Source organism: Rhododendron vialii, chromosome 13a, assembly GCF_030253575.1.
Source record: "Rhododendron vialii isolate Sample 1 chromosome 13a, ASM3025357v1".
In the NCBI taxonomy this organism is placed as follows: Eukaryota; Viridiplantae; Streptophyta; class Magnoliopsida; order Ericales; family Ericaceae; genus Rhododendron; species Rhododendron vialii.
In genome coordinates this window covers 904,668-928,868 of record NC_080569.1, presented here as the reverse complement: position 1 = coordinate 928,868, position 24,201 = coordinate 904,668, and the positions used below count along the sequence as shown (strand labels likewise).

Sequence of the window (24,201 nt, the reverse complement as noted above, 5' to 3'; positions counted from 1 at the left end):
TTTTTTCTTTTCTTTCCATTTCATTTCTTTTGGGTTTTTCTTACTCATGTGATTACTATTTTCTGAATCTGCAAGAGAAACTTATTCTCTCTTATAGGATTTTGCGAAAACTTGAATTTTGAACGTTTCAGTTAGTTTTGCCATGCCATGGTATTGTGCTAAAGCAAAACTATAGTTTATATTTCTGTTATTTGCAAAAGTACCAAATATATCATTATGGTAAGATATTTAATTACATGCTAAAATAGTTGAGTAATAAGGATATGTATTTACGCGATATTAATAGAATTAATATCTTATCATTGGAGAATATTCATATTTAATGCACACTAATTTGTGTCCAGTGGGTACTTGTTTGATAGAACAGATAATAAAAAAAAAAATACTCCTAACTAACTTTTGCAAAAGCAAACGAATTCTTTAAGGGGATTCACCTCTTTACTAGTCCGATTCCCACTATCTCGAAAAGTTATGAAACGGGCCTAAACTTGTTAAATTAGAATATACACCACATATAGTCCATACCATTAGTGACCTATAATTACTTTTCTTAAAAGATTGTTTACCCATCTTGTGAACAATTTCCTATTCCATTACTTAACAAAAAATTTAAAAAATTTCCTATTCCATTGCCCACTATAAATTAACAACAGTGAATTCAAGAGATCCACACATTCTTCCTCTCTTCAAAATGGGTCGATTTTGGCTTCAGATTTTCACCACTGCTATTTTTCTCTATTTGCCTTTCATGTCCCATTGTCAAAGTACCCAGACCTTCATTGTCAGAGTACAAAACGACCTTAAACCGTCCATTTTTTCCAGCGTCGAGGCGTGGTACGGTGCCACTCTCAGAACTCTAACTTCGTACCCATTGGACTCTCTTGAATCCAAAAACAGCCATGGAGGGAAACAAACAGACTTCCTTCACGTATACAAAACCGTCTTCCACGGTTTCTCTGCAAGACTATCGGCCGAGCAAGCCGAAGAACTATCAAGACGCCCAGAAATACTTGGAGTCGTACCAGACCAAGTCCGTCACATCCAGACGACTCGGACACCGTTGTTCCTAGGACTCACCGGGAACAATCCGACTGGGCTCATAACCGAGTCCGACTCGGGCTCGGATGTCATCATTGGACTGCTTGATACCGGTATCTCCCCCGAACGGCGCAGTTTCCACGACGACGGCCTCGGACCTGTCCCAGCTCGTTGGAAGGGAGAGTGCATCGGTGGAGATAAATTCGTGAAAACATCCTGCAACAAAAAGGTGATCGGGGCAAGGTATTTTTCCGCCGGGTACAATGCCGGGGAGGCAAATTCGAGCGATGTCTTGTCCCCAAGAGACAGCAACGGCCACGGCACTCACACGGCTTCCACCGCAGCCGGAAGGGAAGTGGCCAACGCCTCCCTCTTCGGCTTCGCGGCTGGCGTGGCAGTGGGGATTGCGCCCAAGGCGAGAATCGCGGTGTACAAGGTATGCTGGGAGGTAGGCTGCTTGGACTCGGACATACTCGCGGGCTTCGACAAAGCCGTTGAAGACGGCGTCGACGTCGTATCCCTCTCTGTTGGTGGCCAAGGCTCTGGTCCTTATAATTTTGACCCGATCGCTATCGGATCATTCGGTGCCATGGAGAGAGGAATCTTTGTCTCCGCCTCCGCCGGTAACAGTGGTCCTGATGACATGACAGTAGCCAATGTCGCTCCTTGGACAACAACCGTGGGCGCAAGCACAATTGATAGAAAATTCCCGGCTGATCTTATTTTGGCAGATGGAACGGTCATCACAGGATCGTCATTATACGCCGGTAAACCGTTGGATGGAAAGACTTATCTCCCCCTTATTTATGCCATGAATGCTGCCGAAGGCAATCTGAGTCCGTCGACATTATGCATGCCGGGATCGCTAGACGAAAAGCTCGTACGCGGCAAGATCGTGGTGTGCGACAGGGGCGAAGTTCCGCGCGTCGCCAAGGGACTCGCGGTGAGGGAAGCCGGCGGGGTCGGGGTGGTCGTGGCAAACGTGGCCCCGGAAGGCGAAGGTCTACTCGCGGACCCGCACTTGATTCCCGGATTGATGATCACCGAATCAGCGGGCAACAAAGTTCGCGATTACATCAGCCGTTCGAAGGACCCTAGGGCCAAAATAATTCCTCACGGGACACGGCTGGGGGTGAAGCCCGCGCCCGTAGTTGCGTTGTTCTCCTCGAGGGGGCCTAATGGTGCGTCGTCGTACGTTCTCAAGCCCGACATGATCGCGCCGGGTGTTGACATCCTGGCCGCCTGGCCTGACACCGTGTCGCCGTCTGAACTCCCAGAGGATGCGAGGCGCAGCGAGTTCAATATACTCTCGGGCACATCGATGTCGTGCCCTCACGTTTCGGGTTTGGCTGCCTTGCTTAAGGGAGCTCATCGTGATTGGTCACCCGCTATGATCCGGTCCGCCCTCATGACCACTGCTTACACTGTTGATGGTAACGGAAAGCCATTGCTAGACGAGAGAGATTACCGCGCATCAAACGTGTGGGGGATAGGTTCCGGGCATGTTGATCCACAAAAGGCGGCTGATCCTGGCTTGGTGTATGATCTCACAGTGAATGATTACTTGGACTTTCTCTGTTCATCCAACTACAGCGTCGCAGACATAAACCAAATCACAAGAAAGTCAGTTAGCTGCAAAGGGAAAAAGTTCACACCGTGGGAGCTCAACTATCCAGCAATCTCCGTTGCTGTCGCTATGTCATCACGATTGCCCAAATTTGAAGTTGCGGTTACGAGAACGGTGACACAAGTTAGTGATGGTGCTTCGAGCTATGTCGCAACGGTTACCCCGCCAAGAGGTGTAAACGCGACCGTTGATCCACCGATGATGGAGTTTAAAGGGAAGGGTGAGAAGAAGAGCTACGTGGTTCGGATTTCCACAGCAAATAAGCCACCTGGCAAGTCGATTACGGAGGCCGGTAAGCTGACGTGGACCGACGGCAAACACAAGGTCACTTCACCAATCGTGGTGGTGTGGCAGTAGGGCAAAGTATAAAGTTTTTTTCCATCGAAGATAAAGAATTATCATGTGTACATTTTATATGGTTCAAGATTTCATTGTTGATAATGGGTTTCATTGTTAATAATGGACATATATAATGGGGCATTAAACTACTGATGATTCGAAATTAATATTGCGTTTAATGGTATCCCATATACGATTAGGATTTCTTTCAACCCTTCCATGTTGCATTGACAATCTTTTAATGACTTCTTATGATTACGATTTTGGTAAAGACGTCTCTAATAATTCGAGGGCTTATTGAAACAAATTGTTTCAAGTGAAGAAATGTTCCATTGGAGGAGCAGAGTACTGTTTCTCAAGTCAACCCATTTCTGATTTGTGTTTAAGCTAAGTTTGTGATGAGGAGATTTAGTTGTAACAAAAGAAGAAGAAGAAGATGATTTAAATTTCCTTGTAGTAGATGTTAATTAACCAATTAAGCAAGGAAAAGAGTGGGGGTTTGAAGCGTCCAAAGAGCGCAAACCTTTGGGAAATTAAATATTAGTAGATGGTTAGTTCGGATTTTATATCCCATTTTTTCTGAATTGCTCCATAATTTTTCATGGCAATGTGACCTAAGAAAAATTTGAGATGGTGCATGTTAAAGAGAGTGGAGAACTATCTCATATATATCCTCTCCATTGGCCCAAACGAAAAAAAAAATTTGTGGAAATGGAACAAGAGCACTGAGATCAGATCTAAATAAAAAAATAAAAATTGAAAGTGAAAGCATTAAAGATATTCCACTATACCAAAAGGCCGGGACAAGAGTGTCAATCAAATCGGAAATTTTTTTTAGAATAAATTTTTTACACTGTCGTGTAAAGATTTGATTCCTTTAAATTAATTACATCGCGCCTCGTTGCAAAACAGTGGTCTCAATTAATATAACATGGCGACGTAACGCAATATAAAGAATTTATTCTCAATCTTTTTTCAAAAAAGTGGAGATTTGTTAGTGGAGGAGATGCTTTGCTTCAATATTTTTGACATGATTGCTAAAAAGTAGACGCACGCACTTATGCTGTTATGCGGCCGGAAAATTTTACTCTGATTGAGCAATTTGCGTCTCACGTAAAACTACACTCCAAAATAAATTGGGGACGAAAATAAAAAAGATGAAATATGACTGACGAATAAAAGGTGAAGGAAGTTTTTTTAAAACATATTTTCTTCTACCCAGTTGGGTTAGAAAAAACGAGATGAAATTCGAGGATTACATACTTTTTGGGTATCCTAAACACGTGTTTTCTCGGCAAATTCAACTTTAAATTAGAGAAGAAGTATATGAATGAGATGACCATCATATACATAATTAGGCCTCATTCCGCTACCGTTCTTATTCTTTAAGTACCTATTTTCCTCTTTAGGAGACATGCCATGTAACACCCCAATTTTCAAGAGCGTTGTTTAAATAAAAGTTGAATTCCATAAACATTTATTTAGAGAAAAACGATAATTCAATCATTACAGATACTCAAATCTTAATTCCAAATTACATTTATGGATTTCAAAAGGAGGGGTACTAAGATAATTTCTACTCTTCAGGGCGTTTGTCTTCTTGTGCAACCATCTGCTCTGCACTAAACTCCTCTAGATTGTAATACCCTTCTTGTCCGTCTCCAATTTTCAGTATAAAATGCCAGGTCCACAAAATAGAAGCAATCAAGAGTACTAACATTTCTGCTTTGCATGCGATAGTAATAAATCCCTACTTTAATGCTTTTCTACTCTGCTTCATGCATGTTCTGACAATACATAAAATAGGAGCAATCAAGAGTACTAACATTTTGTAAATATTCACATTTAACATTAAATATAATTTTATCATGCAAGGATATTTAATATTCAAATCCAGTAACAACTCCTAAATCATGCTTTTACTAAAGAAATTAATAAACGTTACAGCTAGAACTCCAGAGGCACTTTCTATAGTTTCTCATTTGCCAATTTTATACATCTTTCAAGCCGATAATTACTTTTACATCTAATCTAAGAACAATCTCTCATGCAAACATAGATGTTACTTGCTGCAATAATTGTACAAGCCTATTCTTGTTACTTTAGCGAAAATTGTAACAGTAATATACTTAGGTAAGTAGATAGGAGGTTTCTTCCTTGTTCTTAAGAGGTAGGGGTTGATTCTAACGGCGTCGGGTTGGGTTGTGAGCGTTACATCTCCTTTGGTCTCGAATTGATTGGGAAAAAAGTCCTAATTTTTCTCTCTTTCTCCCTCTAGGATTTCCAAGATGTGTGGGAGTGTTGTGTTGTGGGAATGGGAAAGGTGTGTTTTTGGAGCTTGGGGGTGGGTATTTATAGGTGGGAAGAGGAGTGGAGGCCAAGCAAAATTAGGAGAGAGAGAAATCGGGTAGAGAGAGAGAGAGAGACGGCAGAGAGGAAGAAGGAGGTGGTCTTGGTCAACATAGGTAGAGTGGGAGGAGTGGAGGCCAAGTTTGTGTGGGGAGGAAGAAAGTGGCGTAGAGAGAGAGAGAGAGAGCCGGGGGGGGGGGGGGGGGGAGTTGACTGAGAGGGAGGGGGGTGATGAGAGTGATGGTTGGATGTGTATTTGTATGTATATATGTGTGTTTATATCGTCCGCTATTTAAAAAAAAAAATACCAATTTAGTGAATTTTTTTTGTTTTACGTTTTAGGCTCTTATAATCGAGACAAATAATTAATCCAGAAAATATAATGTGAATCTCAAAAACATTCAGAAAAAACAAACAAAAATACCTAACCAAAAAATTGAAGAAGAAGAAACTTTTTGATCTAGAAATTGCTATTTTAGCTTAACCTTCACCTGTGTTATACTCTATTTTTTAGAGTGTGTCCGTTAACTAAAATAAATATATTTTTTGAATTAAAAATAATATATTATTAAAATATAAATTGTCTCGTAAAACAAAAATAAATATTTAAAAAATAAGAATCTTAATGGGACGGAGTCTGAATTGATCTGGTACAAGTTATTAGCCCGATTCTAATCCCGTTCTTACGAGGAGAGTTTGGGCTATCCGTGCTTTAAACTTATTCGGCCTGATAACATTCTAAAAAAGCCCAACAAGTGGCCCACTCTCCTCAAAACCCTAGGGGAGTGCTGACTTGACGACCTAGGTATAAAACCTTATCCTCACCTCACACTCCGTCTTCTTTCCATTCGTAGCTTCAAGAGAGAGGAGAGAGAGAGAGAGAGATGGTGACTCTCAAGCTTCAGAAGCGGCTCGCCGCCAGCGTCCTCAAGTGCGGCAGGGGAAAGGTTTGGCTCGATCCAAATGAATGCAACGAAATCTCCATGGCCAACTCTCGTATGCTCTTCCCCCCTCTTATCTCTTCCATCTGAGATTTCATTTCTATCTAGCTTTATTTCTTGAAGATCGGTTCGTGCTTTTATTGATCTCGTTCAATTAACTCCCGAAACTACTTCATTTTCGTTACATAGTTTCGTTGCTCCTTTAAAACGATGCCAATCGTTTTCCTTGCTCTACTTTCCATTTGTTACTGTTATGATGTTTGGTCTAATCCTGTAGCTATACGTGTAATCTAACTTATGGACTGTTTGGTGTGTTCTCCATGTATGACATCTACGTTGTTAGATGGTTGTTTTGCGTTCGTAAATAGCTACGTTTTTATTTTTTTGGTTCAGTTCCGTCGTTCGTATACCAGTGGCGGCGAGTTGTAGTTGAACGGCATGTGACTTGAATAATTTTTAAAGTGGATTGAACTATTTACAGGCGGCTGCGTATTGTATAATTCTGATGAAACAAGTTTTTTTAACGAAAAAATTACTGCCTCCTTTTCTCTATATGGTAGTCCACCATTAAAAATACGAATAATTTTCAAACCAGAATATAAGGTCCTTCCATGCACAATTTTTTAAATTTCTTGGCACCAAATTAAAGATCTCATTTGATGGACGGAGTTCTAGAGTTGGGACATCTGCATGATCTTAGTTGCTTTGATTGCGCTTGATGTTTTTATCCATCTGTCTATGCGGAAAGTTCTGTATGCGTAATGCTACACTAGTTAATGGATGAGTCCATTTAGCTGTAGACGTCCTAGTTATGTGCCTTGGTAGAAATGGAATGAACTAAATCAGGTAGTTGAAAATGAAGGGATAAAAACGGCTACCGGGTTGTTTCCTTCCTCAGGTGCTTATTGCCATTATTCAATAATGAAAAATTTAGCATGTGCATTTCTATTATTCACAAGTTGAGGTAACCCCTGATTTCGTAGTAGGAAGACTAAAGAAGTGATGATTCTGTACACATTGACACAACCATTTCTCTTGCACTCCCTTGAAGTTGAGGCTTTGTTGCTACTACTGCAAGTGTTTCTCTTGTAGCATCATTGGTCCTTATTTTGCTTGTATTTTGATTTGTTTCTTTCTTGTTGAGTGCAGGCCAAAACGTACGGAAGCTGGTCAAGGATGGTTTTATCATTAGGAAACCAACCAAGATTCACTCCCGATCCCGTGCGCGCAGAATGAAGGAGGCCAAGCGAAAGGGACGTCATTCTGGATATGGTAATTAGGGGAACAGATTTGGGTCAACAGATTTCAGTTCAAGACATTTCTATTGTTATTTTTTAATTTTTCCCAGTAGCTTAGATAGACATCTCCTGTAATTTGTGTGTATTTAGTTGGATAATTCTGCTAAAATCACCTTGGACATAGATGTCAACTGATCAACAATGTTTTCCTGAACAAATTGATTTTTAAGCTTTAGATAAGATGTAGAAAGAAATCACTGGAAATTGGAAAATGGCCATGGTAGATAGGGTTACGTAGATTACGCTGATTGTTGGCTATTTTCATTTCTGTCATTTGCTACTCTGAGATAGGGTTACGTAGATTACGCCGATTGTTTAGATGGAGAAATTTGCCTGGTTTTTTATGCTTGTTTGTTTTCAGGTAAACGTAAGGGTACAAGGGAGGCAAGGTTACCCACAAAAATACTGTGGATGAGGAGGTTGCGTGTGCTCAGGCGCTTGCTCCGCAAGTACAGGGAATCAAAGAAGATTGACAAGCACATGTACCATGACATGTACATGAAGGTGAAGGGTAACGTGTTCAAGAACAAGAGGGTGCTAATGGAGAGCATCCACAAGTCCAAGGCTGAGAAAGCTAGAGAAAAGACGTTGGCTGACCAATTTGAGGCCAAGCGTGCAAAGAACAAGGCTAGCAGGGAAAGGAAGTTTGCTAGGAGAGAGGAACGGCTGGCCCAGGTATAATACATATTGATTGATCTTTACTTTTCTTTTCTATGTAACGATGTTTGCTGATGAAGGGAAACTCAAACAGTCAAACATAAGCTTGTTTTGTTGAATTCCACCCTGAATTCTGAAATAGAACCAAGTAGCCATTTTTTCAGGTCCCATGGGATTGAGTTCAAATTATTTTGCTGTTCTGCCCATAAGATTTATGTTTAAGCTACCTATTTTGGGTACCTTATGCGTACATCTTAATGTATTGAAAAACACATTGGGTTCAAGCTTTGTGTGCTTTCTATAGAAATAGCTGATTTCACATTCATTAGTTTACATTTCATATTTTGTACAGTTGCGAATTAGCTTAAACTTTTTACATTTGATTTTCTTCTGCAATTGTATCTTCTTGTACTTTAAATTCCTATCCTATTCATTTGCATGTTGTGTCCAAATCCTCTCCAACATGGTTAGAAGTTGCAGGAGCTTTTAACTTGATGTCCAAATGATCATTCTTTCTTGATTATGATCGATATTTAATTGTTTCGCATTTACCGTCTGACGTGCACAGGGACCAGGAGAGAAAGCACCTCAAGCTCCAGCTGCAGCAGCTGCACCCACAGCTCAACCCGCTCAGTAAGTATTCAGATGTTATGTTGGCTAATCTATGATGAGGTGGTTCGGGGTACAATTTTAACTTGGTTTTGTTTGGTTACAGGGCATCCAAGAAATCCAAGAAGTGAGATCTGCAATGATGGATACTGAGGATTTAGAACACATTGTTATCTTGTGTTCTGGTTATTATCATAGTTCAGTGATTTTTGACCTATTATGTTTTTCATTTTGTCTTGGTTATTTTGTCGAACAGTGTTATTTTCATGTTGAAGGAAGATTGTTAAGATATTTGATACTTCCCAGTTTGTGTTCATCTATGTTAAAGTCGGTTCCTTTCATTTCCTCCTGCTAGTTGGGTTTGGTGTATCAAATCTGCAACTTGTGCTGGCTACTGTCAGCATATAAACTGTGAAAAAATGTTGATGTGTATGTGGTGTTTGTTTCCCGAAATACTCCAGGATACCATGTAACAGTTTTTCGAAATCTATGCAAGATGATGCAGCATGCTGCTCAGAGAGAGCAAATGTCAATTATACGGATTGGAAAGAGGCTTATGTTTTGTCTCTGACAAGGAAAGGAGAGGTTGCACAAATTAGTTGATGCATGCCCCCCTAAAATACTTATGGTTTCGGTGGATTTCTGACTGTTACAATGAGCCGTTGAGCCATCCTTGTTTGTATTTAGCTGATTAAATGCGGAAATTAGAATAGTAAAAATGTAGATACTCTTTACCTTATGATTGTACATGAATCTCACAGGACACCACTTGAGCTGTGTTCCCAGATCTGAGTGTGTGAAGATCAACCCGTAAAACTCCACGCTTGACGGTCTAATTTTGCTCAAACCGTTGGTATCTGCAGGCCCCTGTGAGGTACAGATTGCAATCTGGGTTCGCTCTCTAGGCGCACATATAACTTCTGAGTTCTGATCTACAACCTCGTTATCCAAGCTGGGCCAGGGCAAAACCAGCCCGTATTGCCAAAGAATAAACAAAGTATGGGAAATGACGGCTCAGGATATGTTTTGATAATTAATATCCATCAAGAACATTTTCAGCATTAACAAATGTTCTCAGCATGTCATTGAAAGGTATTAATTATCAAAACACGTTCTGAACCGTCATTTTCCTAACAAAACAAAAGTATAGCTTTGAGGCCCTTAGAGCACCTCCAATCTTGACCCAAATTCTAGATAAAAACTTATTTTGGGTCAATCCCACTCCAATGGCAAAATAATTTTACCCTAATATATTATTATTATTTAAGTATTCAATGGCAATAATGTAAATAAGAGAAGTCAATAAATTTGATTTGATTTGGGGTAGAGCTGCTGTGAAGAAAAAGAACTCGGCCCACCTCCATAACCACCACCAACCTCTGCGGTTTTTCTCCCCCAAGTCGACTTGTGCTCCGGCAACCACCAATCACCACAACCCTCCAGCAACCACCCACATTCCACCGCTTACCACCACCTAAAGAATTATGATCCATATATTCTCCTTTATTTTCCATCTGTAGGAACTCGTTCCGGCGGCGGCGGTCATATGAATCCCCTAATCTCCAGCTCCGAATTTCATCTGTAGGAACTCATTCCATCTATACGTCTCTCTCTCTCTAACTAGCCGTTGCAAAAATGAGAAAAGGGTTTGGGTTGTCTCAAATTTGGGCAAAGAAATGGATAAAACCTAAAATGGGAAAGGATTTGGGTAGAAGATTGGAGAAATTTTTAAGATTTTTACTCAAATTTTGAATTTGGGAAAGAATTTGGATTAAGATGGGAGATGCTCTTAGGGCTCTTGTTCTTGCTTGAGGTAGACACACAAGCAAGATAAACCACATGAACCAGCTCAAAAGCCTAACCTCCGAACTCCCAGGCCCACCAGGAAAGGTGGGCTCTTCAGGAAAGGTGGCCTAAAAACTTGAATCGTGTTTGCAGACAAATAGCCATAGATTCCATCATGTATACATGGAATGAGTAAATTCGATGTCTTCCCAAATAAACCAACATAGTTGCATTGGGATCCTGACGTACGATTGGGTAAAGAAAAATATTGTGATCCCTCGGATGGAGAGGTTTTGTTGCTTTATGCAGCACCCTCACTTAAAGCCTACATAAAATGTCACTGAAAACTTAGTTCTACCGATCTCAGGAATGACTTCTTGGCTTCTGATCAGTTCCGCCTTCAAACACATAAGATAAATGATGCTAGAATGTCAACCTAGTTTGAGTCTAAAGACTCCTCTGATAACGAGGGAGTTCTTTAGGAAATAGGTTACGTCCAATGACATCTGCGCTCCCTTGATCTGTTCTACCGGCAACTGCAACCTCCAGCATTGTTGATTCATTGGGATCGTTGCAGATTCCAAGTTTTGCAAGGAATGAAACTGTTGTACCCTTGTCCAATCCCTTGCTTTCAATCCAAATGTGACCCCCCATTAGATTTATAAACCTGATTCCATCGTTTCAAAAATGTCACGAAAACAGAGTCAGACAATCTAATTGAAGAAGTCACTCAATACTCCGTGCTATTTTAAGACATCATGATGACTGCGATCAGTCATTTGATACATGTCATATGACAGAATTACTAATCTAGACTCGAGTAAATACCGTTTGCAAATGGCGAGCCCAAGACCAGCCCCATTATTATTTTGGTTTGATCCACTTTGAGACTGAGCAAATTTAGTAAAACAGAGAGCGAAATCTTGTGGGAGAATACCGCAACCAGAATCTTTAACCTGCAAAAATAAACTATCTAGTGAAGAATTCTAATTCCCCCCCACCAGTAACAGCTTAAAGATATGGACTCGACAGAGTAAAGCCCGCATAATGGAGTTCAAGATGCAGGAAATATGAAATTCGATTTTACTTTTGTAGTGTCTTTCTTTCTGTAGTTCATTGCCAAACTTCATACCACATTAAACAAGTCCAAAGGTCAGCCTTGCAATCTCCAAGCAAAATGCTTGAGTTTGCACTAAAAATGGTTGCACTTCAAGGAATACCAATTTATATTGCCATATCATCCCTTGAAAAGATACTTGAAATTTAGCCAGTGAAAGAGAAGAGAGAACTCAACCTGCACTCTTAAGAAGAAGTAGCCATCACTTGACACAGAATAAAACTCAGGAGCTCGCCAGTCTCTCAAAGACTCTGGTTTTGCAATTGAAGCCACAACTGAGACATAACCCTTCTTTGTGAACTTCACAGCATTACCCATGATATTTATGATTGTTTGTATCACTCGTTTCTCATCACCCATAGCATATATAGGTAAATCCGGGGCCAAAATAAGTGTCAAGGATAACTTCTTCCCAGATGCAGCAAGCATTCAGGGTGGCTCAAGGCCATACAGGTTTTTTTTACCAGAGGAGAGTATTATCACAATACAATCCACTTTCATCTTCTCACTCTCACACAGAGAAATGAACAAGGTGACAACAGAACTGAATGTGGAAGTCAAAAAAGTTGTGCGACTAGTATTTAGTTTTTCTGAACTACGTATTCAAATGAAATGCACCATCCCCATACGATAATTGCAGGACAAGCTTAAAGTCAAACAAGTTGTGCGACTAGTATTTAGTTTTTCTGAACTACATATTCAAATGAAATGCACCATCCCCATATGATAATTGCAGGACAGGCTTAAACCACCAAAAAGTCATTAGACGCCCGTGAAGGGGCTTTGAGGTTACCCCACACATAGTTTACGCACAAGCACTTACAAATAAATATACAAGATAGCATGGGAAGTAGGAACCAATATAAACTAACGGTTCTGGTTCCCTAAAAAAATGTACGTCCCACTTGACTTTAGGTAATGTTGTCCAGAAACTATATAACTAAGTCCTGAGGCTAAATAGTATTTTATTGGTATTCATGTCACCGTCCTTCAGAAATTTGCAGTCCAAACACTGCCCAAATAACTTGAATTCCAGATTCATCCGATGATATATCAGTAATCACTTCAAAACTCGATTCCAATCATTTAATACTAGAGCCTGCAAGAATCTAGTATATTACCTACGTATGTATATGCATGTAAATTAGGGAAATCTCTTACCCTTTTTTTTTGAACAGCAAAGAAAATTTTATTAGATAAAAGAGATAAGGAAACAGTACATAAGAAGGCTAGAGTGAAATAGCATCACTTATTTTCCAGAAGTTGATGATTGTTGGGCAGATCAATCATTTGAATGGGACCATGATAAAGTGAAAGTCTACTGAGTCTAAATAATCAATACCTGCTAGCGAATCCACTGTACAGTAGTACTATACATAAATACTGTATGATTTAGATTGGAAAAAGGATTGATTACCAGAAGAAAATGGCTCCATCACCTTTTGTTTGGTAAGGTATTCATTAGAAGAGTAAGAAGTCCAAGACTCTCTTAACACTGTTGTTCGACAATCATAAACCAACCACCCCTAAGTTAATCTAATAACAAGTTTCTGCCCTCTATAAATAGACACTTAAAGCCATAACATAACACACAACAGTCTTGATTCACAAACAAAAAACAACCTTAACCAAAGATTAGCCAAAATGCGCTTGAAGTATCTTCTTATTCTCCTTCCATTGGCCATGGCCATTGCCTTGGCTATAACCCCCTTTTCACAGGGGCTTGACCATAATCTCAACCACCCCTCTTCTTTAGTACCACCATCCACTGTACTGAATTACCATGGTGGTCCGCTCCTGACCGGACCAAGCAGCATCAATATCTATCTGATTTGGTACGGAACCTTCTACAAAAAAGACAGAACACCCATCACCGATTTCTTCGCTTCCTTTGCCCCTCCTAGGGGAATCAATTCCACCGTTTTGACATGGTGGAATACGATTCTATCGTACAAAGACAAGTCCGGAAACCCAGTCTCCGGAACAGTCAAATTCGCCAAACAACTCGGTGACGTAAAATACTCACTTGGGAAGCATATCAAGCGAGCCCAAATACGAAACTGTGTAAAAAACAAGATAGACACGGGAAAATTACCTTATGACCATCATGGGATATATCTGGTTTTGACTTCTAAAGATGTGACTGTAGACCGATTCTGCATGGATTCATGCGGTTTTCATGGAGGAATCATGACATTGGCAAAGAGGAGAGTCGTCTATGCACATGTTGGAGACCCCCATGTGCAGTGCCCTGGGCTGTGTGCATGGCCATATGCGATTCCTGCTTATGGCCTGCCGGGCCAGGCCCTTGTGGCACCTAATGGGATCGGGTCTGATGGGATTATTATCAACGTTGCGACGATTCTTGCTGGAGCCGCCTCCAACCCATTAAAGTCTGGTTACTTTCAAGGCGATGCCTTGGCACCACTGGAGGCTGTCACAGCATGTCCGGGGATTTTTGGTGACGGAGCTTATCCAGGGTATCTGGGTGACTTGAAGGTGGATAAAATAAGCAAGGCAAGTTACAATGCTTATGGTGTCAATGGCCAGAAGTTCCTTCTTCCGGCTATGTGGGACCCACTGCATGTCCACTGCAAGGTTGTCGCATGAATTAAAAACATCGCCTTGCGTGTTGAAGAGAATGTACATAGGATAATATGCAAGGATGTCTAGAATCGGGGTTGTTGATGCAGATATTTGTGAACACACCTCCTTTGTATATGGGAAAATCATTTTCCTTGTGGATGTACAAGTAAAATGACTTTTTCCTTGATGTTTGAAGGTACATCTATTTTTGGACTAGTTGTAGATGGTCAAGTCTCCAAGATTGTGGCTTCGTAGTGTTCAAGGAGTTCAAAAAATGCATCTCCATTGCGTATAGAAGTTGTTTACACATGCAGCAATGAAGCATAGGTAAACGAAAGAAGAAGCACTCAAAGGATTTTATAAGAGTAGTTTTCTATGGACTTCTTCCAAATAATTTCCTCAACTGTTTCTACATAAAAATGTGGGAGGCTATCTCATTATTAACCCAAATGAACAGCCATGTCATTAAAAAGATCCAAAAGACAAGCTAAGCAGAGAAAAGCCTCAAGAATAGTGTTTTCCCAGGACATTGGATCATTATTACCTACAGCACCAGATAGAGGAAAATGGTGCAGAAACGATACCTCATGAAAACTATTTGGGGGACTAGGGATCATCACAAACTCTGAAAGCATATCATGCTAGTTAGTCCGAGGGACCTATCATTTTCTCTGGAACTACAAGTTTGTCGAACACTTCAGCGCTCAGTACTCCAAGTTTTAGAGCAGCTTCCTGCAAGATTGAACCCCCGTCAGGTATGAGCATGAAAATTTGACACGGTTAATTCATTGGATTCCTAAATGCGAGAAACGGGGAAAAATTAAACTGCCTAAAGACATCCCAGTATGACGTAGAAATGTAGAGAGCCATCACCTTCAGAGTGCTTCCCTCCTTGTGGGCTTTCTTGGCAACTGCTGCAGCATTGTCATAACCAATTTTCTGGAATGAAGCAACATGAGATATTATCCAAAACCAAAATCCTCCACCCCCCCCCACACACGCACACGCAGAGAGAGAGGGTTCAGCTTAAACATGTGAGTGGAAACTTACAGGGTTTAAAGATGTGACGAGCATTAGCGACTGAAGTGAATTCCAGAAAAAATACGAGAAACAAGAAATAATTAATATGATAGTTCGATTTAACAAACAATGGTCAAATAAGGAAAAAAATCCTTAGTGGCCTTCGCCGACATACCTCATGCAGTAATTTTGAAATCCTTTCCCTATTGGCTTGAATTCCCCTTACACAATTCTTTTCGAAAGAAGCAGATGCATCCCCTATCAATCTCACTGACTGTAAGCAATGCATCATACAATAAGTAATGAAAAATGAATCCATGGCAGCATGGAAGAACATGAAAAAACCATGGGCATTTACAGTACTCTAAGAAAGTCCATGTAAACTACTATTGAGATAATATTAACATTCTAGGCATCTCCACAATGCATGGACCATTGGGTAATGTGAGAAATGGACCAGGTTAGGTCAACTTTAATTACTGCCTTTTTTCCCCTCGAAGCAACAAAGCACCCCTTTATGGGCTTGATTCTAGTCAGATTTTAGGAACTTTCCTAAAACAAAAGTCGGTAAACTGTAATCGACTAATCATAGCATGCATTTACCACAAAGATTTAAAGCAATTCATGATGTTACTTGGTACCAGTTCAGTTCTTCCTAAAGAGGCTCTCAGTTTCAGAATGTAAAGGCTGCACTCAAAGGAAGTAGTAGAGGGAATCCAATCAGTTCCCAAAAAAGTACAGATAATTTTGGAAATATTGAAATGGTTATAAACCACAACTTTCAAAAGAATAGAAGATGTCGAAATTCATTTCCTTCTCTAATAAAGCACTCGAGCAAACTTCAAACAGTTAAAGCCTTGATACTATCAATGAACTCTCCAACAGAAGTAATACCAGTCTAGAGCCAGCTGTGGCTAACTATCAGATGCAATAGGGTCATCGCGGCTACTAAATCGAACATTCTAAATTATGCCCTCTCCAAAAACAATCTCAAGCATAAAATGCAAACAGAACTTACATGCAGAAGAGCATTAGCAATCATAGGCTTGAAAACATTCAACTCAAAATGGCCATTTGATCCTCCAACCGTAACGGCAACATGGTTTCCCATAACCTAAGATGCACAAAGTTAGTTGCTTGAGTGAAAAAACACAAAAAGAAATTGATAGCAATACGAACTAAAACAATGCCATAGAAGCATAAGTAAAAGTCACGACTACATGTTTTGGGGCAAGCATTATTGTATTTCCAAAAGCATCCAAGGCACACTCCAGACATTTAAAATCTAAGTAAACAGGAATAAGACACTGAACCTTACCTGAGCACAAACCATAGTAAGGGCCTCGCACTGGGTAGGGTTCACTTTCCCCTGAAATAGAGTAAGAGCACACAAAATAAGTTTCCTTTTTTTTTTTTTTTTTTCTGATTCTCTGTGGACTGGCCAAAATCAGAAATGAGAGAGGATAAAGGTCTTACAGGCATAATACTGCTGCCAGGCTCATTTTCAGGAAGAATGAGTTCACCAAGGCCACAGCGCGGACCACTGGACCATGAAACAAATGTAAACACACAGAAGTAATCAGTGTAACAAACACTGTGTTAACAGACTACAACGTATACCTTCCTAACAACCGTATGTCATTTGCAATCTTCATCAGGGAAGCAGCAATTGTGTTCAAGGCTCCACTAGTTTCAACAAAAGCATCATGTGCAGCCTGGCATTACCAAAAATCATTAGAAGAGGCAAAACTGATTTGTCATTAAGGAGACAATATATGGAAACCACAACGAAATTCAGGGGACCCAAAGGATAACCAGTGCTTCAAATTTGTTTTCTGCTGTGACAAACGGCAAGTTTGTTTCTTCAGCTACTGCTGCAGCAATCTTTACATCAAACCTGAAAAGGTCACAATATTGAGAAATGGAGTCCACGACACAAACCAAAACAATCATCATTATAGACTTCACTAAGACCACACGTGTAGTGAGATTTTGGAACTTTGATGCTCATGACCAGGTGACAAACCATCTTCTCCTTCAAACAACTAGGACAAAGCTACTTCTCTACGCTACTGATTCTTGGGGATGGTATCCATTCAGGTAAAAGTAAAAACTTAGCTTTGAGACAACTAAGACTAGTTTCCTTCTAACACTTCACTGATTCTTTGTGGGCAATTTCCTATCAAGAATTTGCACAATTATTGAGACCCTGAAAAGAAAAATGCAAATTCCCTTGTGCTATTGCTCAAATCCCAGGTTCCGAGTACTTTGGCCATTTTGTCGATGTATTCACTATATTCTCACAACACCATTCCGTCCTTCGTTGTCTCTTAGTTGCCTACGGTCTAGTAAGTTGGTTCTCACATCTGCAGAAGATAGTCACTTTGTCCACGACAGAAGCTGAGTACGTTGTCGTGACAGAAGCCGCTAAGAAGATGATTTGGTTGAAGGCGTTGCTGGGTGAGTTGGGTTTGAAGCAAGAGGACAGTGTTCTTTTCAGTGATAGCCAGAGTGCAAGGATCCTATATGTTAACACCAGTTCAACAATTAAGACAGTTTTTTTTTTTTTTTTCAAATGAACTGCATCAAAAACAAACGATTCTAACCATGAGTCTAGTTTGTTCATGCACATGGAACAAGTACATTGAAAAAACACTGGTCATAGAAAGCTAAACTACAAGAGAAACAAGACCAACAGACTGAACACAGAATTCCAAGTCTCGTAGAAGTAGGTGAAGGGTCTCAAGCACCAAATAAAGCAGGCGAATACCCTTTTTTGGTGTTCAATCCAGTCCCTACAGCAGTGCCGCCCTGCGCAAGCTGCTCATGCAACCTCTAACCTGTTAGATCTTTAGTAGACGCAGAATAGAACCAACAGAGGTAAACAACCACTAACTGCCAACCTGATACATGCGAGGAAGGGTGCACAGGACTCGGTCAATTCCATATTTCACCTGCAACAAGAGCTCATTCTGTAAGGAATCCCTTCACATGTAATGAAGGCTTTCGCCATTCTTTCGAGTGGGTCAAAACCAAATCCACTGCAAAGTAGTAAACACTGGAAAAGTTTGGTAGCAAAATAAGCTTACTTGTGTCGTGTAGCCGCTAAACTCTTGCCCCAAAGTCAAAGGTGTTGCATCTTGAGTGTGAGTACGCCCAATTTTTATGATATCTTTGAACTCCACCGACTAGCAAAACCAAATAAGCTTGATAGATAGGAGTCTTTGCAGATATAACTGAAGTATGCGTGTATCATTACAAATGACAAAGATAGAAGCATGACAACCAAAACGTAGCACATAAAGACAAGGTCAGAATACATCACCAAATTGCTATTAGACAGACAATAGTGCTTATGAATCAGGGTAAAAAAGGATCTAACCATAACTTTCATAATTGATAGGAGAAGGAACGCCAATTCAAAAGCCACCTTAGCTTTTGTAGGTAATGGGCTCGCACGCCCATGTGACACCACATCATCTCCCTACCCTCCCTTAGCAATGATCTCCCATGCTAGCCTCCTGAGGTGAAATCTGGACCAATGCAAATCCCCAAACAGCCTGTTAGGTACGGTTAGTTCTCCCACCATCGCGTCAACGAACTTTCTAACCAAATGCACCATCTCCACTCGCGCTGGTGCACTCGGTCTTCCCTCATCACTGCCATGCGGATCTTCCACTTGAGTCTATTTCTCACATGATATGCATTTGATCCGTCTAAACCTGCCTAAGTGGCGAGCCTAGGTTAGTAGGGTGAGTATATGGCATAGAAACAGCCTCTGAAATGGTACAACAGTCATGAGGCACCACAAAAATCTCTTGACCCTCACGTAAGATCTCGGGTTCTGGTGACATAGTTGATAGGCTTAGAGGATGTGTCCTGACCCAATTTTCACTAGATGGACTTGCATCTTTACAATACTTAGATAAGACTACACAAACTGCGATAGAGACACATGAAGTGCTCCGTAGCACCTCAACACCACATAGCATGCCCAACCAATATAGTCTCTGGCTACCTCCAAATGTTGAGCTAGCAAAGGAAGCCACCTGTCCACACAACCAGGTGAGTTCGCCTCCATGGCTTGACCCTCCTATATTGAGGAAATAACCTTTGCCTTGCACGCGCAACATAGCCATCTCCTTCCAACTAAACCTTGTACACTGATTCCCCAGTTCCAAGCCTCCACTTTTCTGTCTCTCCCCCCAAGACCGAAAGAACCTCACTCAGTTCAATGGCTCCACCCTGATGACCCAGAGCCAGCTCCGTGACCGTCATGCTTCCCTAAGGCTCCCTCTGCAGTCCCATAGAGCCTCCATCGCTCACATATCCTAAAGCCTACTTCAAGATACAATATTTAAAATGGTGGGTAAACCCATGGTGAGATGACTCTATGCCCTAGGTCGTACAAAATTGAAAGACCAAACAAAAACTTTCAGGATCACCAAATTCAAATTGACAAACAAACCCATGTTGAATTGGAGCTTGGTATAGTCAGAGGCATTATGTAATGGGTAATAAGATCGTCAGTGTAATAACCCTGATTTTTAATTATGCATAATATATGAATAATTGTCGTGTTTTTAGTAAAATCTCGTAGTTAACTAGCGTAGTTATTTTAGTTGAACGGAATTGATCACCTATATATACTCTAGATGTCACTAATCGGTCAGGCATGATAGGTAAGACACAAGGACAGGTGCACATAGGATAATTTTCCCTAGGATGATAGAAATAAAACATACGGTGTATTTTGTTTGTAAGCACACCGCTTCACCTGGGAAATAATGAGAGAGAGAGACTGGAAAAAATGAAAGAGAGAGAAAGAGGGAGAGACAGCAAGAAAGAGAAGAAGGGAGAAGGGGGAAAGGGTTAGATTGTTAATTGAAGCTTCACAAGGTAAATTTGTGTATCCTCCATCTTAGGTTTCATATTTTACAAGTTCAACTCCTTGATCTAGTGGGTTAATTTCAGGGTTTTAAACCTTAGAGTTATGAAATCCTTGTTTATGGAGGTTTTTTTTAGAGTTCTTGATAGACTCTCATGGAATCTTTGAAAACCTAGGCTCGATTTCCTTTCAATGTTCTAAAATCTAGTTGAATCATGAGTTTTGATTGTTATTATCACCTTTAGATTCTGATTGGTGAAGTTGGGATTGATTATAAGAGTCTTAGTGAGTTTTAATTTCGGATTCCTGGCAAAAATTGCTGAACAAGACAGATTAGTAGGCTAAACTTCAGATGACCATATCTTTGTCGTCCGGACTCCGATTCATGCAAATTTTATATCGAAATTGATGTCCTGAAAGTCTACTTTCCAATGGTGGTAGTCCCAGCATCTAATTCCAATCCTATCAAATTCTATAGCCAAAATACAGAGACTGGTTTTTGGACTCCATACCGATTTTGCAGTTTTGTTAGGTTTCGAGTTTACCCACCCTTAGGTTGGACCTTTTGTTAAGCTATTGGAGAGATCTAATGAGAGCATATAGAAGTTTAAATTTGCTCATTGAATCTTAATCATAATTATCTTGTATGTTTATGTAGGGAACATGGTTTAGAAGCTCGGATCGAGGTGAGTGATTTAACACCTAAATTACATGATTTTGAACTTGTTTCCCTTAGCGAGCTTACTTGAACAAGTTTTATAAATTATGTACTCCATGGAATAACAATGGAAGGTGAACCTATTTGTGAAATATTTGCGAATCTATTTAATGGCATTCCCAACGTCTGGTCTTGCTAGGGGACGGCTTAATGGCTAGCAAGGGTGTTTGAGGTCGGCGTGTGTTTTGGGATAATGCGTAGACGTCTAACTTATCCACTACCGGGGACGCCTTGTAGCTTTTGAATTTTGAATAGCGGAATGTGCGTTATATTTGGTTTATGGATTTGAGTTCTTTGTTTTGAAATACTATCAAATTATTTTGCATTGTCCATGAAGAGCATGTAAATAATTATGTATTGGTCACTCATACGAACGTTAGCTTATGTGTTTTCTCCACCTTTCAGGAAATAAGAAGTAAGCCGTCATGGTACTTGTTTGTGGATTCGAGACGTGGGGGATAATTTGTGGTTATGAAATTTACTTTCGTGTTATTCGTTTGAACTCTGTAATTACTTGTAAGTTACTTGCTAAACTTTATGTCTAAGCACAGCTCTGAGGTGTGTATTAGGGTTTATAGTCTTTTGTAAATGTAAGTTCTCATTATACTAGGCTGCACAAGTCATGCCTCCATTGATTACACTCATGTTCCTTTTAATTTTTATATTTATGAGATGTAGTAAGGCTAATATGGCCTTGGTGATGGTTTCACCGGCGCTTTGTTACGGCTAAGACCTACTAGAGTGGGTCAGGGTCGTTACAGTCAGACAGATGGAAATTTGTAGGCCTGCAATTACACTCCCCATAGTTTTTAAGGTCGCTAGTTGACTGCACCTTTTTTGCAAGTGTAACCTTTCTAGTTTCTTTTCTTGGGGATCTCCATGCGGAACACAATTAAAGAAATTTGATTTCACCTGCATTCCTAAACTGAATACTAATGACTAAAAAATGTGTGACTAGTTTCTTTTCCATATCATTCCGCAAAATAGATTTTCTCATGGGACTATCGGATGCCTTGCTATGTTTATCTTAGGGCTTAAGGTTTGAATTCTTTGGTACCTTTAACGTCATAGCTGAATAATTATTTAATATTACCTTCTTAATTAAACTTCTTCACTAGCTATCCAAATCACAAAATTAACAGAAAATAACTTCAACCTTGGAATTTAGTGAAGCCTGCAAATGTTTCATGTTCGGTATTAATCTCGAATTTATTTCCATTGCAGCAGCGATGTGCATCACCTGTAAAATTAAACCATCCACGAGAGAGCAGAAGATCAATTTCTCCAGATGAATGGGCAGTTCTACAGTTTACAGCACTCAGAAATTTTCACTGCCATGCTTTATTAGGCTTACCGTTGGGAATGTGTCATTAGAAGATTGTGATCTGTTTACGTGGTCATTTGGATGCACAAATTTTTCACCTCGCTGATAGCCAAGAATTTCAGCTGCTCTATTTGCAATAACCTGGAAGTACATTCATCGGAAATAGAGGAAATTGAAAAATTCTAGCACCAGCAATCAGTACTAAGGAGATGAAACATTAACTTCATCTGAAAAAATATGGAAGTAACAGTAAACTCAGTGACAATAGGAAAAAAACCAAATACGATAAAGAAAGTTAACCCCTAAAAAAAATGTGTGCAGCAGCATACAAAGCTGTAAGAACATGAACCTCATAGGCCTGCAAATTAAGAAAATTACCTCATTGGCGTTCATATTACTTTGGGTCCCACTGCCAGTCTGCCACACAACCAGTGGAAAATGGTCATTTAGCTTTCCTTCAGCCACCTCTTGAGCTGCTTGCATAATTGCTTTCCCTATGGATGGATCAAGACCATATTCCATGTTGACCTGCAGTTGGACACAATAAGTTCATCTGAGTCAATTCAGAAAGAGAATGTTCATATCCTACTAGCATCTCGATACAATAGACCAGAGCCAATTTAATAATTGTAAATCTGAATATCTAGATAGAGGGGTCAGTCCATAGGATCAGTCCAATCTGTGTAGCAGCTAGCTTAGCATGATTTTTACAAGAACTAATAAGATCAGGAGTACATAAAAGCAAATTTTGACGCAGTAGAGGAGGAAGATAAGTAAAAACAGTAAGCAACCTTGGCAGCACATTTCTTAAGGATGCCAAAAGCACGAACAATTGGCTCAGGCATTCGTTCCCGGTCACCACCAATCTCAAAATTCTGTAACGATCTTTGAGTTTGAGCCCCCCACAATCTGAAAAATAAAGGTAAGAAAAACAAGCACTCAGTACAAAATTTTGAAGTATCACCTGAGCTGGCACTTGGTACCAAATACAAAGGCAGTGAGGCGAGTACTTTTTAGTCAAAATATGAACTCCAAATATTAACGTGAACAAAAAACAGCTACACATGAAGAAAAGTAAAAGGAATGCGCGGCAGTTGAAGGTAGTAAATGAGAAAGAAAGTAACGGACTTATCAGAAGGAACACTGATCGGTCCAAATGTGTCTCTTTCTTCCCTGAAAGAAGTCGAGAACGATCTCCAACAAGCACTGAAGCGCAACAAGGACGTGGTCGTCGATCCGCCGGAGAGGCGACGAGATGCAATGAAGATCGCCATGCCTTTGGCTATCTTTTCAAACCAAAACTGAGATTGGTTCGGCGGAGTAGAAAGAAGTGCGGTCGACGAGCTCCAACGGAGGGAGAGGTTTAGGTCAAAGAGAGATTTTGCATAGTTTTCAGTTGAGCGGCTATTCTAATAGTGGGGTGGCGGCTCTCTCACCAACTTTCCTACTGTAACATGGGAAGGAGAATTATACTCCTACTTAACACGAGTGCACCACTTTTGTCACGATCGAGATTTCTCTTTCTTATTGTTGGATACTTGGATGGATGGATTGCCCTCCCAATCCCATACTACTTTTTGTTACGGGGAAAATTATGTTGGCTTTCTTTCGAATCTAACCCAAACTTAACTTTTTTACTACTCCAGCTTTATTTATTTATTTATTATATCTTCAAAAGAAAAACTTTTCACTTCCAAGCTCTAATCTAACTGTCAATTTGATCTTTAGGCTGAATCACATCTAGTTGCTTCAGACATGCACAAGTGATATCAATTCAACTATCCTTGAAATCTGGAAGTCTCCTAATGGTTTTATTTATTTATTTTTTTCCCTGAAAATTTTCGAGAAAAAGCCAAAAAAAAATTGGGCTTTTTTTAAATTTCAGTCATAATTTTTTTATTTTTT

The 24,201-nt window shown here is 40.2% G+C and overlaps 5 protein-coding genes across 10 annotated transcripts; 3 read left to right on the top strand and 2 right to left on the bottom strand.

The window, feature by feature from the left end:
* Positions 1-605: 605 nt before the first annotated feature.
* LOC131315040 (subtilisin-like protease SBT1.5) lies at positions 606-3,171 on the top strand. The gene has a single exon (XM_058344090.1). It carries the CDS (start codon positions 692-694, stop codon positions 3,020-3,022), a length of 2,331 nt encoding a protein of 776 aa, XP_058200073.1. The 5' UTR covers positions 606-691; the 3' UTR covers positions 3,023-3,171.
* Positions 3,172-6,148: 2,977 nt separating this feature from the next.
* LOC131315051 (large ribosomal subunit protein eL19x) lies at positions 6,149-9,203 on the top strand. Its single transcript, XM_058344108.1, has 5 exons — positions 6,149-6,349; positions 7,444-7,566; positions 7,954-8,267; positions 8,818-8,882; positions 8,965-9,203. The coding sequence occupies exons 1-5, from the start codon at positions 6,238-6,240 to the stop codon at positions 8,987-8,989; spliced, it is 639 nt and encodes a 212-aa protein (XP_058200091.1). The 5' UTR covers positions 6,149-6,237; the 3' UTR covers positions 8,990-9,203.
* A 1,586-nt stretch (positions 9,204-10,789) lies between these two features.
* LOC131315045 (fumarate hydratase 1, mitochondrial) lies at positions 10,790-23,895 on the bottom strand. Of its 6 annotated transcripts, XR_009196581.1 has the most exons (20): positions 23,425-23,646; positions 23,088-23,205; positions 22,675-22,824; positions 22,327-22,437; positions 22,129-22,212; positions 18,456-18,554; positions 18,270-18,320; positions 18,137-18,186; positions 17,182-17,263; positions 16,987-17,081; positions 16,843-16,909; positions 16,685-16,735; positions 16,385-16,480; positions 15,542-15,640; positions 15,397-15,426; positions 15,220-15,285; positions 14,931-15,078; positions 11,938-12,035; positions 11,472-11,599; positions 10,790-11,310 (listed from the first exon to the last, which is right to left on the bottom strand). XR_009196581.1 is itself a non-coding variant. In XM_058344098.1 (17 exons), the coding sequence occupies exons 1-17, from the start codon at positions 23,568-23,570 to the stop codon at positions 14,992-14,994; spliced, it is 1,482 nt and encodes a 493-aa protein (XP_058200081.1). In that variant the 5' UTR covers positions 23,571-23,895; the 3' UTR covers positions 14,702-14,991. The 6 variants fall into 6 exon arrangements, 1 of the variants encoding a protein (XP_058200081.1); XR_009196580.1 differs by lacking the exon at positions 11,938-12,035 and having other exon boundaries at positions 23,425-23,895; XR_009196582.1 differs by lacking the exons at positions 11,472-11,599; positions 11,938-12,035.
* LOC131313041 (ethylene response sensor 1-like) lies at positions 11,091-12,189 on the bottom strand. Its single transcript, XM_058341102.1, has 3 exons — positions 11,938-12,189; positions 11,472-11,599; positions 11,091-11,310 (listed from the first exon to the last, which is right to left on the bottom strand). The coding sequence occupies exons 1-3, from the start codon at positions 12,187-12,189 to the stop codon at positions 11,091-11,093; spliced, it is 600 nt and encodes a 199-aa protein (XP_058197085.1).
* LOC131313040 (protein EXORDIUM-like 2) lies at positions 12,888-14,370 on the top strand. Its single transcript, XM_058341101.1, has one exon. The coding sequence runs from the start codon at positions 13,405-13,407 to the stop codon at positions 14,368-14,370; it is 966 nt and encodes a 321-aa protein (XP_058197084.1). The 5' UTR covers positions 12,888-13,404.
* Positions 23,896-24,201: the final 306 nt, after the last annotated feature.